Source organism: Microtus ochrogaster, chromosome 2 (assembly GCF_000317375.1).
Source record: "Microtus ochrogaster isolate Prairie Vole_2 chromosome 2, MicOch1.0, whole genome shotgun sequence".
Taxonomy (NCBI): domain Eukaryota; kingdom Metazoa; phylum Chordata; class Mammalia; order Rodentia; family Cricetidae; genus Microtus; species Microtus ochrogaster.
The window spans coordinates 40,983,232-40,998,357 of record NC_022010.1 but is presented as its reverse complement, the minus strand read 5'-3'; the positions used below and the strand labels follow the sequence as shown (position 1 = coordinate 40,998,357).

At 35.5% G+C, this 15,126-nt stretch overlaps 1 protein-coding gene across 21 annotated transcripts in view; it reads right to left on the bottom strand.

Annotated features, from left to right (window-relative positions):
- Positions 1-15,126, bottom strand: part of Dlg1 (discs large MAGUK scaffold protein 1) — a 188,950-nt gene that overhangs the window by 68,801 nt on the left and 105,023 nt on the right. For all 21 annotated transcript variants that reach the window (XM_026785432.1, XM_026785435.1, XM_013351406.2 and 18 more), the window contains 3 exons: positions 9,111-9,164; positions 3,126-3,176; positions 1,002-1,126 (listed from right to left, as the gene is read on the bottom strand). In XM_026785432.1, coding sequence (XP_026641233.1) covers positions 1,002-1,126; positions 3,126-3,176; positions 9,111-9,164 — 230 coding nt within the window. The remainder of the gene's footprint in view (positions 1-1,001; positions 1,127-3,125; positions 3,177-9,110; positions 9,165-15,126) is intronic.

Sequence of the window (15,126 nt, the reverse complement as noted above, 5' to 3'; positions counted from 1 at the left end):
ATTAAGTGACAAAATTTTAATTTTTTCCAAATCTCAGATGTGATATTAAAAATTATTTTGAAACTTACGTGAAATTATAAATCATATTATTTACTTCAAAGTTCTCTTATGTAAATAACATAATGTGACATGGTAACTATAAATTTCTTTTTTGGTCCTATTCTCAACATTTTCAACTTAGCTCTGGTCCTGGCTTTGACTGCATGGCACCCCATTAGAAAAAAAATGGTGGTCATTTCAAATTAGCAGAGGAGAACAAAACAGATTTAGGCTATTAACACTGGTCCTGACAAGTTTTTATTACCATACCCAATGGAATGACTACTACTTTGGGTGTGTTCCTCTGTTAAACGAGGAACATAAAAACTTTCACATAAGCTGGGTAGTGACTTAAAATTAGGAAATAGATGTCACATATGTACGGATGGTCAAATTCCTAATTTTTATGTCTAATTTCTCTAATGTACTACCTGCCATATTAGTGAGAAGCCAAATTTAAAATCTGAAGAGCTACATAAAGTACTAGAACCTTAGAAGATGTTGATTTAATAGCTGTGAAGTCCTTACTCCCAACATGCTTCTACCTACCAATAAACATAGACCAACAAAAGAAATGGGAAAAATGCCAGAATTTATGGTTCAAGGAAATAAGTTTTACAAAAGACATTTTCCAAAACAGAACACTATATAAATCCTACAAATACACGTTTTTCCTAAACAGAAAAGTTTTGTGACTTTATCTGAAAATATCAAGGACAACTCATAATATCTAGAAAACTGGTTACAGATATTTAGGCAATCAAAATGCATTAATCAAAGTATTATAATATCTAAGATAAAACCGAATTCCTAAAAGATGGAACAATACAAAGAACGAAATTACCCGAGAATTGGTTATTTAAATGGGCCTGAGCATCTACCTACATGTAGTCATTATGCTGTTTCTTCTTTGTGTTAGTCCGAGTCTTTTGTAACATCACAACATTAAGTGTAAGACATACCGCAATCTTCCATCCTGGGCAGCTGCTCCTCCTGTGATAATTTTGGTGATGAAAATACTTGAGTCATCTCCAATGTGTGGGTTGTCTGTACCTCCTGCAATGCTGAAACCAAGCCCTGAATTTCCCTAAGGACAGAGGGAAAAATTCCAGAGATCTAAGCATTTAGACTCTAGCAATTGTACTAAAATAGGAACTATAACACAAAAAGGAATATGCAGAGGTAAGAGAAAGATTCTAAAAAAACCAGACATGTTCTTCATATAAGGAAAAACTTCTTCAGACGTGGTACTGCTCAGTAGGTGAGGTTGAAGTAATGTACTGAGCTTTTCAGAGGCCTAATTTGAAGTTCTTTATTTACAAGTATGTGTAATTTGTCTGTGAATTTCTCTCCACCCATAGAGGTGACACTACAAATTTCTTTTAAAATACACCTTATTCATGTCTGATAGGGCAAATCTCTTCCAAGAAACAAAGCATCTGATCGTTTCACTTCATTAATTAACTAGTTAAGTAATAAATGTATTTGAGAAAGGTCTTCCTATGTAGCCAAGACTAACATCAAACATGATGCAATCCTTGTCTTGGCCTCCTGAGCCTGGGATACAGGTGCCATCATGTCTTGTTACCTCTGAGCAGGGCACACATCATTTTACCTCTAAAAAAAAGGGGGTGAAGGCGATACTTTCCTTTTGACCACTTTTTGCCAGCTGTTTATTTAAAAACCAACAAACTGGTGCTGATAAATACTAGCAACCATTACTCTCTGAGATGTTTAATCAATGTACCCAAACGCCATGGCATTTTTTAGTGCTGAAGCCCAATCTGAGAACTTAATGCTGGTGAACTTTTATGATGACAAGTAGACTCTATCAACTGCCACCTCACTTTTCTGCTCATGTGACTAACATGTACACTGAATTTGAGTAATATTTGTACATAAAAGTGGTTCCACTGCCAATGAAAGTCTATAGAGAAAAATGATATTTCTTTGACCTAAGAAAAGGTACTTAGAAATGTTTATTTTCTCAAGAATTTTCTGCATGTAGCTTTCTAGCAACTCAAATAAGTGGATATATTTGACTTATTACTTAACTATTCATATCTAATAACTCAGACATCCAATTTCCTACTTGTCCTAAAATACAAATTTAATTCAATTTTTTCAGTTTAAATTCCTTAAAGAATTAGTAGGATGTCGTCAATACTACATTAATGTTGAGCTTCCTTGAGTGTTACTGAGACACCCGCCTAAATTATGTAGGTGGCTAGAAATTAAGTAGTAGACAATGAAGATCTACTATAAATGCAAAGACCTTTCAATTTTACTCATTTTCCAGGGCATCCATTTGGGCTTCAAACATAACAAAATACAATTATCTACGATTTTAGTTTTTAAAATGCAGACATTCTGTTACTCTGGAGAGTTACTTGTGTAGAATATTTAACTCCTTGGAAGTGCTTGCCACACACAAGGGAGCCTTTCTAAAATACAGTATAAACTGATCAAGCATGCACACTCTCATCCTCACACGAATGATGTATGTACGTAGGAATGTATATCTGAGACAAAGTCTCATGTAGGTCAAGCTGCTTTGAATTTGCTACGCAGTAAGGTTGGTTTTGAACTACTGCCACCACTTGCTAAGGGCTGGGAATACAACCATGCCATTGCCCAAATAGCAAGCTTAGAAACAACTAAAAAGAAAAATCTAACCAACTATCACAGTCTACAGCACCCAAAGGAGATAAATAAATACAGGGTAGTTTCCTGGAAGGGGGGGCATGCAAACTAAGGAATAGTAAGTGTAGACTTCAGTTAATAATAATGTACACACATAAACTGGCCCATTAGTAGAAATAAATATACTGTAGCAAAGGCAGATGTTTATAAGAGAAAGTGAAGTGCAAAGTAATTATCTGTATTACCCTTATGCTTTATCTGTAAATCTACAAAAATGTAAAGGATATTAAAGAAAACAAACATTCTGAAAATACTATGGCTAGTTTTACTATCTGTAGTCTTAAAAAAAGAAAATAATTTTCTGGTTTTGAAAGACATTTCTCCCTTGTATTCTATGATTGAACTTAAAAGTTCAAACGAAAGATTAAGATAATAGATTTTACCCTTTCAAGTGTGATTTCCTCATATTCATAATCTGCATCAGTACCATTAACCTATAGAGAAAAAAAAGTAGCTTAAAAATTCAGAATGAAAAATTCAAAATGTCAAGATAATTTTACATGATTTAGTAATGAAAAACTGTTAAACATGATAGTGATTAAAAAAAATATAGCCCCATTTTAGTAACTTTAGGAAAGATTTACAAGAAATGGAGGATGCATTTAGCTTTTACTATTTTTGAATGCTGATTTTCTTCTTTGAGCGGGGGGGGGGGGGTTGGTTTTGCTTTGTTTTGAGACAGGGTTTCTCCTTTCTGTCCTGGAATTCAATCTATAGATCAAGCTGGCCTCGAACTCAGAGATCTAATCTGCTTCTGCCTCTGGAGTGTTGGGATTAAATGTGTGAGCCACCACCACCTGGTTTGGAGGCCGATTTTTAAAGATTTATTTTTTGTGTATGAATGTCTTGCCTGCACATATATCTATGCACCACATGCATGCAATTATCCAAGGTGGCCAGGAGTTTGGATCACAGGGTTGTGAGCTGCCATGTGGATGCTGGGAAATCTCAAATTAATGATTTTTTTCCCTAACATTTAGCCTTTAAGAATTTGTTTTGATTCACAAGAAACCTGGCTCTAGAAAAATTCCCAGGAATCCACAAGAATGACCCCAGCTAAGACACTAAGCAGTAGAGGAGAGGGTGCCCAAACTGGACTTGCCCTGTAGTCCGACTGATGATTATCTTGAATATCACCATAGAACCTTCATCTAACAACAGATGGAAACAGGCAGAGACCCCCATCGGAGCACTGGATTGGAGCTCCCAAAGTCCAGGTGAAGAGTAAAAGGAATAAGAATATAAGCAAAGAGGTCAGGACCACGAAGTGTTCATCCACTGAAATAGTTTACCTAAGCTAATGGGAGCTCACCAACTCCAGCTGGACTAGGAAGGAACAAGCATAGGACCAGAATTAGTTCTGAATGTGGTTGACAGTTGTATGGCTGGGGCATACTGAGAGGCCACTGGCAGTGGCACTGGGATTTATCTCTACTGCATGTACTGGCTTTTTGGGATCCTATCCTCTTTGAATGAATACCTTGCTCAGCCTAGACGTAGTAGGGAGGGCCTTGGACCTTCCACAAAGCAAAGTGCCTTTCCCTCTCTTAGGATTGTAGGGGGTTGGGATGGAAGGGGTTGGGAGGAGGGAAGGGAGTGGGAATTTGGATTGGTATTTTTTTTTAAATCTAAAAAAAGAATTTGTTTTGAGATAAAATAGTAACAGAAAAGATGAGAATAATTTCAACAATTTTTTAATGGAACTATAGAAATCTGCATTTTATTGTCCTTAATTCTGCCCTATATTAATCATTTTACTATTTTTATCTTAAAATTTTACACTTTGGGTTTGTGTATGTGTGGCTATCATGGAGGTCAGAGGACAACTTGTGAGGAGTAAGTGATCTCAGCCCTGGGAATCAAACTCAGATCTCTGGAGTTTGGAGGCAAGGATCTTTATCCATAAGCCATCTCAGTAACATAATTTTTTCTTGTTAAGGACACAACATGGATGAATGGAAAGACAGTCAAGTTCAATGTCAGTGAGGTCATGTCAATTTGTACTTAAAACAGAGTTCAACACATCATATTTAAAAACTGAGAGCTTATTTCCAAATAAGAATAAAATGTTTAATATTCTTAGTACATTTGGCACCTGAGTTTGGGATATGAATTCATGAAAAAGGTGTTGTACTGTGGCTTTACAGCCACCAGCACAGGCTCAAACTACATGCAGCCGGAGTCACCACCCTACTGGCTAGGTTTTTTTCTCTCCTGGCAGCCTCTCCCTGAACCCCTTTCTTGAGCTGCTGCCAAACTACATAACTGCCTTGAAAAGCAGTCAGGCTTTTACTGTTCTATGCAGTAGCAATAAACCTCACATCTTCATCTACACTGTAGGCACACTTGGAAAGACAGTGGGAATTCTTAAAGGGAGGAATCAGTTAAGAGAGTTTTTCCCCAAACTAAAAAATGGGGAAAAAAAAAAAACATTACAAAGGAGGGATTTTGGTCTCTGTATGATTATATGCTAGACAGTTTGAAAACTGGAAAAAATTAAAAGAGAGGATAACTAATTTAGATGGGATTTAGGTAATGTCAATTGTAAACATTATCAGCACTATAATTTTTGTTTTATCACTAAAGAAGTTCTTTAATCTGAGTGCTAAGATCCATGCCTTAGAAAAACCTAATAAAACAGATCACAGAGACATTCAAATCCAGACAGAAGAATTTAATGGAAAACCAATTTCAACGTTGGATTTTAAGAACAGAGAAGAATAGCCTAAGGTTTTCAAACAACCAACCTTAAAATGGTAAGAGTAAGACCTGTGTGCTAATGCTAAATTTAAGGAGATTCAAGGAAGCAATAGACTCATATGGCATGCATTCACCTTTTGTGAAGTAAATGTTAAACTTGTGGTCAGTCGGTAACAGAATTATTCCTAATGACTGTATAGAGTTGGTTAAAGCTGTTTTAGAGCCTGGTCCACAATTACAATGGAGTAGTTGGTTCAGAGAAGAGGCTAAGATAATGGAACAACAGAGTAAAGATAGAGGTATAGAAATTTCCCAAGATCAAAATCTTAGAGAAGAAAATAATGCTACTATAGAAAGGCAATCTCTATATGATGTCACATATTGACTTTATGCCAAGCAGCTGCTTTGAATGCTTAGAATAGCACTGAAGAAGCAGGAAAGAAGATGGAATCATTTATTAAAGTCACACAGGGCCCAAAAGAAACTTCACACATTTCTTACAAAGACTGACATCAGCAGTAAATAGAATAATACCAAATTCAGAAGCTAGACAAATAATAACTGAACCTCTGGCTTTTGAAAATGCCGATTCTTTATGTCAAAAGATAATTAGGCTGTTAAAGACAAGGTCAGAACTTTGGAGGAATGGATTCAAGATATCAATTAATACTGAGTCTCATGACCATGATGCATGCATGGATAGGAGAGGCGATTTCCAGAGGTTTGAGGAAAAATCAAAATGTCAAATGTTATCATTTTGGTAAACAAGGTCACCTTAAAAGGGACTGGACACAGGGCATTCCTAAAAACAATGTTTTTTCTAAGAATAATCCATTTAGAATGCCCCTCCCTTTTAGATTGTGCAGATGATGTGGCTAAGGCAGACACTGGACTGATGAATGTAGGTCAACGAGGAATATTCAAGGTAATCCTCTGCTGTCAGGAAACTGAGTTTCCAAATCTGGTTCAGTCATTTCCTGTCATCGTAAGGGACACTCCTTTCCAGAGCAATTAAAGAACCTAATGCCTATTGTAAGAAACCATACTGCTCTGTTTAACAGAACAGCTATAGAAAAGAGAACAAAAACTCAGGAGAAACCATAAAGCGAGTATTTTGGCAAACTTCAATAAATGACCTAAGACCAGAATTGAAAATATGAATAAATGATGTTGTCATTAAAGGTCTGACAGGTACAGGTGTGGATATGGCAATAATTTCATCAGAATCTTGGTGTCCAAACTGGCCTCTTCAGGATGTAAATGCTTGTTTTTAGGGATTGAACTCCATGTCAGGTAAAGCAGAACGCGAGATGGGTTGAATGTATAGGACCAGAAAAACAGAGAGGAATAAAAAGCTTATGTGGCTAACATAGCAATGAATTTGTGGGGATATGATTTCTAACAGCAAAGAAATACTTATATTAACATCCCCCCAATCTTAGAAACAAACCATAAATTAATGTATGTTTCTGGGAAAAATATTACAATGTTTTATAAAGAAGAGTCACTGACCATTCAGGTTGTACAAGAACAGGGCACAACAGCTGCTATTTCAAAGGACCAACAGTCCTACCTTTAAAATGGTTGACAGACCAACCTGTACGGGTTAAAGCAATGACTTTTAACAGTAGAGAAACTGAAGGTTTTAGAACAGCTGGTACAGGAGCAGCTAGATGCTTAGCATATTGAAGAATCAACCAGCCCTTGGTATCTCCTATATTTGTTGTTAAAAAGAAATCTAGAAAATGGAGAATGGTAACAGATCTAAGAGCTGTTAATAAGATGATTCAGCCAATGGGCCCTCTACACTCTAGAATTCCTTTGCCTTTTCTATTACCTTAAAGGATGGCCTCTTATAGTTATTGATTTACAAGATTATTTCTTCCCTATAGCTTTACAAAAAGGACAGAGAAAATTTTGCCTTTACAGTGCCTACTTGTAATAATTCTCAGCCTGCTAAGAGATATTGTAAGTTTCTGTTAGATTTTATAGTCTACTTGCTAAAAGAGTTTAAAATAAAAATAATCACTGATTATATGCTTAAAAAACATACTTCAAGAAAAATAACTAGAGAAAGTGTGCCAAGGATTCATATTAACAAAAGCACAAATTTCTGGACTAGAGAGATGATTCAGTAGGTAGATACTTGCTGCCAAGGCTGACGGCCCGTTGTTCAACTGCCTGGACCCTTATAGTAGAAGGGATAAAATGATTCTTCTAATTCTGCAAACTGTCTTCTGTTTTCCATGTATGCATACATCCATCCCACCCCTGCCTCCCCACCAGAGATATAAATGTTAGAAACAGTCTCTAAAGTGCAAAGTTCAAGTATTCACTATCACCATGAGAGATAACACTGAAGAAAGGAAGACTTTTGAACAGTGATGAACAGCTCTTTTGGGTTGGCCATCAAGTCTTTTTCAAAACCTCCAAATATACCATACCAATATTTATACAAATACAGAGAGAACAGTCTGAAAATTAACTATGGATTTTTTAAAAATGGGTAAAAGGATTTCTTAAGTTTATAAAAATGGCACACTATTAAAAACGAGCCCGACTGAAAGATTAGTACTACTTCTATTTAATGCACAGGTTCCAAATAAGCTATTTGCCTCCAAAGCCATTTTTCTTTTAAATGAAAGTATCAAATTATACTATTGCTCTGGCTATTTAAGAAAGTAAGTTTAGAGAAAAAACTAATCAATTTAAAATTAGAGTTAAAACTAATTATATATAATCTATCTTATTAAAAACAATCATGTAATTAAAATTCTAAAATTACTGTGATAAGCATTACTTATAATACAATATATATACTACAATAACTACACAAAACTATTATGAGTTGGGCTAGAGAGATGGCTCAGCAGTTAACATCACTGGCTGGCTGTTGGGTGGTGGTGCACTCCTTTAATCCCGGCACTTAGGAGGCAGAGGCAGGCAGATCTCTGTGAATTCGAGGCCAGCTGGGTATATAGAGCTAGTTCTGGAACAGGACAGGTAGAGCTGTTACACAGAGAAACCCTCTCTCAGCCCACTCCCCTCCAATGATCACTGACTACCCTTCCAGAAGACCTTAGCTTCATTTCCCATGGAGGCCTCCCACAGAGGCAACTATTTGTAATTCTAGTCCCATGGGGATCTGGCACCCTCTGGCCTCCACCAGCACTGTACACAGAGGGTGCAGAGCCATGCATCCAGTCAAATACTCATACACATGAAATTAAAATAAACATAAGCCATCCTCTAAATTATTCAGTATGTAAAAACATTTAGTGAAAGTTATTAATAAACTCAAAATTAAAACATAAATTTTTAATTTTACCATTTCTGCTTTGTGTAAACCTAAAACAAGGTAGTATTGTTTCATTTACTATAGTAACTCAACCAAAACAAGATAGTATGGCTTTATTTACTACCAATTATAGATAATCTGTATACTAGTAGAAACAATTTCTTTTTCAGATGGGCTCTAATGTAGCCCAGGCTAGCCTTACACTCACTATGCAACTCAGGCTGTCCTTGCACTCCTACTTATCCAAAGGCCAGAACTACAAGTGTGTACCATCATCATCAGGTTTGCAGTGGCAGAAAGTCTTGAGTACATCAACTTCAACAACAAAAAAGGCAAAATTAGTTAAATCTGGTGATGGGATAGAACTTACATAAGTTGGTGTCTCCAAGCTGTCTGTGTTGACCAGCACTGGAGGAGGGTTTGCCTGTAAAGAAAGAGTTGTAAGGTGTTAGTGTAACAAAGAAACCAACAAGTTACATTACCATGCTCCAAATACTAACAGCTTAACAAAGACTGACTGTTAATTGGTTTGTTTTTTAAGGCAGGATACTGTTCTTTAGTCCAGTTTCAGCTTGAATTTGTGATACTTCTGATACAATCTCACAGGCACTGGATTTCACTGGCTTGCTATTTCTAAAGTTACTGTTTTAGTTGAGCCTTCTACATGTAAAAAGACACATTCAAGTGAGATACATTAAGCAGTACAGCCAAGTGAGGGAAAATGAGATACGAACATTTCTAACTAGGTTTTCTTTTGAGAAATAAGATGGAATTATTCAGTTTCCCTTTCTCTATTTTCTTGAATGTGTTTGTAAACGTTGCACGAGTGACAAATGTGTGAACATGTTCATGTGGAGGCGTCCTCCACTGCTATCCCACCTCATTCTCATGTTCTCACTGTGCTCACTGCAGTGGCCTGTCTACAGCTACCTAGCCTGCTCTAGGGATTCTTCCTCCACATCTCCTTTCCTGCCTATGAAATTCAGAGGGCCCGAATTACAGGTAGGATGTACACCCACCACAATTTTCATGGGCTCTGGGGATCTGAACTCTGTTTTCAGTCTTGCATGGCATGTACTTTAACAATAGAGTCATCTCTCCAGCCCCTAAGAGTCTACTGCTATGAAAACAGGTGCAAATTTAAGATTGGTAAAGACCCTCACCACAATCTTCTCTAACCAAGTAGTATTCTTTAGTAAAACAAACAAAACAAAACTACTTTGCAAGGAAATCCAGTTATTTTTTTCCAGGGATCCCACAAAGATTCGAATAATTTTATTAACCTAGAAAAAAAATCTGCCAAATGAAAAATATAATCCCCTCAAACAAACAACATACTATCTGCCACACAGAGAAATCAGTCACAAATTTGAGGAAAATTAGAATATTTTTCTATGTTAAGACCTAGATTATTTTGGGCTGAAATTCCTGCTCTTTGCTGTTATTCTAAGACCAGCCACAAAATAATTTGTAATGAGCATCAATTTAACTTTGAAATGAAAGGAAAAAAAACACCAACAACCTGGTTTCTTCTTAAGTTTTGTTTTCTTTTTCCTTGATGATACTAAGGAACAAAATTAACTATCAAGTGAAAAATATACCAGAAATGATAAATTCTTTTTATATTTCAACATTATTTTTTCAGAATATTTAAGATTTCTTTATAAGAGTGCTAAATCAAACAAACAACAACTGTCCTTTAAACAGACTTTCAGAGAGATGCTTACATGCTAATATTAATTCCCTAAAGAATTATACAGCAGCCAGGTGGTGATGGCTAACACCCTTAATGCCAGCATTTTGGAAGACAGAGGCAGCGGGATCTCTGAGTTCAAGGCCAGGGCAGTCAGGGCTACAGAGAAACCCTGATTTTGGAAAAAAACGAAACAACATTAGCAAAGTTGTTTCTTTGTATTATGTATTATAGAAGCAATATACAGCACAAAACAGTTTTCTTCTAAATAAATAAATTGGCTTTTTATTTCTGCACTTAAATTTAAATTTTTGTTGTTTTGAGGCAATGTTGAACAGTATAGCTCATGGGTAGATTTCTTTATGTAGCCCTAGCTGGCCTCAAAAATCAAAGCAATGCTCTTGCTTCAGCCTTCCAAATGCTAGAATTACAAGCATAAACCACCATGCCCAACTTTGTAGGTCACTTTAAAATGTGAATATTTGAGTCAGTGAGGAGACACATGCTTGCAATTCCCCCACAAGGCTGAGGTGGAGAATCTCAAGCTCAAGAGCAGCCTGAGATAAAAACAGCATCCAAATGATACACTATTGTCAGTCAACTACTTATGAGCATATATCATATAATAAAATAAATAAATGATACACTATTGTCAGTCAACTACTTATGAAAATACATCATATAATAAAATAAATAAGTACAACAGTTTCAGATTTGACTACACGTATAAGAATAGTTCAAAATAAATTGGTAGTATTTCATTATCTACAAAGATGATGTGAACTCTTACATGTTCAACCCTATATAAGTTATCTATCTTTGACGATTTAGTGACATTAAACACGATAAAGATTCTACCTGTAAACTATTACTAAACAAAACTTAAGAGACATTTGAGATTTTACAGACAGTTGAAATGACTCACTTCTCAGTGGCATAATGAGATTACTGACCATTTTTACCATACTCATATAGAGCTTCACTGGGTTCTGTCTAAGGATTTTAGAGAAGAAAGAATAGGCATTTTAAAGTTAAAGAAGAAATTATGTTCTTCAACCACAATGGAAAGAAACCCACCTGGTTGCCTCTACTTATCTGTATCAATCATGCAATAAGTAGGTTTTTAAGGAAACCTAATTCCCATAATTTTTTTATAATTATTACAATGTTACCTGTCAGCAACAATTCATCATCATTCTGGATGCTTTTTTATTCTAATAATTTATAAATATTGAAACATGTACATACAACAACAAAATCTTATATTTACTTAAAACAAACAATGCAGAATAAGTTGCCTATAGATAAAGGCAAAATTTAGAGTACCATATCTGAAGGGAAATCTCAAGAAACATGAAACTGGAAGAAAAAAACATGAATATTTGTACTAAGAATTAATTACAAATTTAAACCAACTAGCACGTGGTAGATAAATCTATCATGACATTAGAAACCCTACTGATTTAAAATACGTCATGACATAACAGAGATCTTGGAACACTCAACGCTAAATGGGGTATTTCCATCAAATCTCTCCCTTGGGGCTCATCAGAAGATGAGGCAGAAAGAGATGAGCCAGAGGGATGGAGGATACCATGAAAACAAAGCACTCTAGATCAGCATGAGCAAAGCTCATATGAACTCACAGGGCCTGAAGTGTCTGCAAACCAGGTCCTCTGTGTATACATTATGGCTTCCAGTTTAGTGTTTTTATGGGGTATCTGAGTGAGTGGATGAATGGGTCTGATCCTTCTGCCAATCTTAGGCTCTTTTCCTTTTTTTTTTTTGACCAGCTCTATGAATTTGTTTTATCATATTATATTTTATTATTAAGCACATAATTATAAAAAAGAAAAATGTCATAAAAGGTCATTTGAAATAAGAGCTTACAGACATAAAGTTCAAGTGGCAAAATGGTCTGATTACTTCAAGTTCAGGCACCTAAAGTAATGGTAAAATACCTAAGTGATAGCAGTAGGAAGGAAATGAAAACATTTATGGGTACATAAATTATTTACCCACTTAAAATTTTCTATCAAGATAAAACATGGTATTTGTTGAAATAGTATTTTATATTTTTCCAATTTATAGTAACGGGAATGAAGGGAGGAAAACAATGCGTGACCTGAAGACATATACACACTACAGACAGATACAGTATTATAGCACCAGCACTACCAGCAAAGATAAAGGGAAGGGCGCTTCTAACAGAAGGCAGAAAATGTAGCTAGAGAAAATAAACTAGTTTTTCAAGTTGCACTAAATACCTAAAATAAATTTCACACTTTCTTCTGAGTGCTTGTTGCTTCCTTGTAAACAAGGTCTCTCATTCCACATTACCTTTTATCCTGTTAAGTTTTTCAAGGTTGTATGTTGGCCAAGGTAGTCCCTGTTTTCTGTTTTCTTATTATTTTAGGTGGGAAAAGAAAAACTCACTTCCTATATCTCACTTCAAAAGACACTTTCTGTCAAGACCCGGTCCAAGATCTCTATCTCACAGTTATTTTGTCATATTTGCCTATAGTAACCTCACTGAATATTCAAACTCTTTACCCAAGAGAGGACTGTATGAGGGTCCGGAAGTAATATAAAGGAAATAAAAACAGTAGGACATTACATACATGCTTATCTATTATTATTTATTAACACACATGGCACTGTATGTTTCAACTTGGAAGAGAAAACCCTGTAAATCATTTAGCAGCTAGGGAAAAGGTAGTACAATGGCAAAGATAGTCTAGAAAAAGGAACTGACAAGTCAGGAATGAATTGGACCATTTAACAGTAACAGTTAAAGAAAAGTTCATTCTACTGATCTATTTCATCATCAATAAAGTATCTGGTAGTGACTGCTGCTATACTAAATAACAAAAATTTACAGAACTAATTAATAATGCTGATGATGATAATATATAGTTAAGAGAAATTATAAAGTGAATATAATTAAGTGCAAGTATTAACAACTAGAGGATCTAGGTAAAAGTATGAAACATCTTTGTACACTTTGCAACTTTATAAACCTGAAGTTATTTGAAAATACAAACCGATATAATAACAAAAATCTAGAAAGCAAGAGAATAAAGGAACTTCAGTCAAGTGCCAGTATACAATTACCAAAAAATTAATCCAGATAACTGCATACATGCTATTTTATTTAAGATTACTGATAAAAAAAATAACTGGTCAGATAATACTACTGGTCCAATAATTTAAGACTCAATACTCTGTTGTATTGCAAACTGGAAAGGCTCTCATTCAATAAAGAAATTAATGGCTAACTTTCCTCCTCTACAGTCTTAGGTTCTGGCAGGAAGTCAATTATAGTATTATTATATACGTAAGTCCCCCTGATCCACAGTGGATATCTCTCAAGATGTTGCACAGGTAGTTGAAACACTGGATAGTAATAATGTAGTGTGTGTGTGTGTATACACATACTATGAAGGTTTAATTTCTAAACCAGTCACCGAAATAAAAAAATAGTAATTAGAAACAAAATAAAACAAGTATAATCCTATCTTGTAATAAAAGTTATTTAAATTTATGAATCAATGGTTTCTAGAATTTTCTACTTAGTATTTTTTGACCATATTTGAGTGTAAATGGAACTGCAGAAAGCCAAATCTCAGATGAGGAAGGATATTATTATGTATGATTGGAACAATTACCAAAAAAGAGAATGAAACCAACTTACTGTGTGTGAAGAGTGTGTCTGAGTAACAAGAGACACCCCCCCCCCAAAGTACACTACAAACATGGAAGGGGGAAGAGAAAAAAGAGCGGGAGGGGAGAGGAGAGTGAGGGAGAGCAACAGAAGGGAGGAAACACATTCTAGAACATCCAAGAGTGCACTAGAGCAAAAGCATTCTGTCAAAGCTTTAATCGCAGAATAGTGCTTCAAGCTGACATAAATAAGTCTAAAGCACCTACTCTACAGTAGAAACATGCCTCTGGATTATAAAGCTAGAATCATAAAGATGAATGGCTGTATCCCTAGAGAAAGAATCATATTATCATATACTTGAATTTCATGTGGGGAAAAATGGAGCTCTGAAAGATCGAGGAATTTCTTCCACTATCACATGTCTAGAAATGAGTGTGACAAAATGGTGGTGGGTTTAGATCAGACTATTAAGTTCATGATGTTTTATTAATTTTAGGTAGTTATTCAATGTATCTTGCCCTGCACCATTTGTAGTCAGCTTAAATGAAGTTCAGATGATATGATCAATATAAAATATTGTAAAATATAAAAGCATTCCACAAAAAAGAAAGACAATATAAGGTGTCTTCGTTATTTGTGGTTTTCTGATCTGTCTAGGACTTATTATGTAAACCAGGCTGGCTCTGAACTCACGGGGATCTGCCTACCTCTGCCTCCCCAGTGTTAGTATTAAAGGAATGCACCACTGTGTCTGTTTGACAGTCTTAAAAAAATCATCCATCTACTATCTTTCTTTCTTTGGGCATTATTTGCCTGACCCTCAGACTTACTGGGAAATGTGGTGGTATAATCTCTCCCTTACAGATAAAGGGAGGGAGTATAACAGTCAGAAAGTGTAACCTGTTTGTGTTACAAAGATAGGACTAAACTCTGAATCTTTTACCTTCTGTTTCTGTGCTGAAAAGTTTTATGTCAATACAACACAAACTAAAGTCATCAGAGAGGAAGGAACAGCAGTTAAGAAAAATG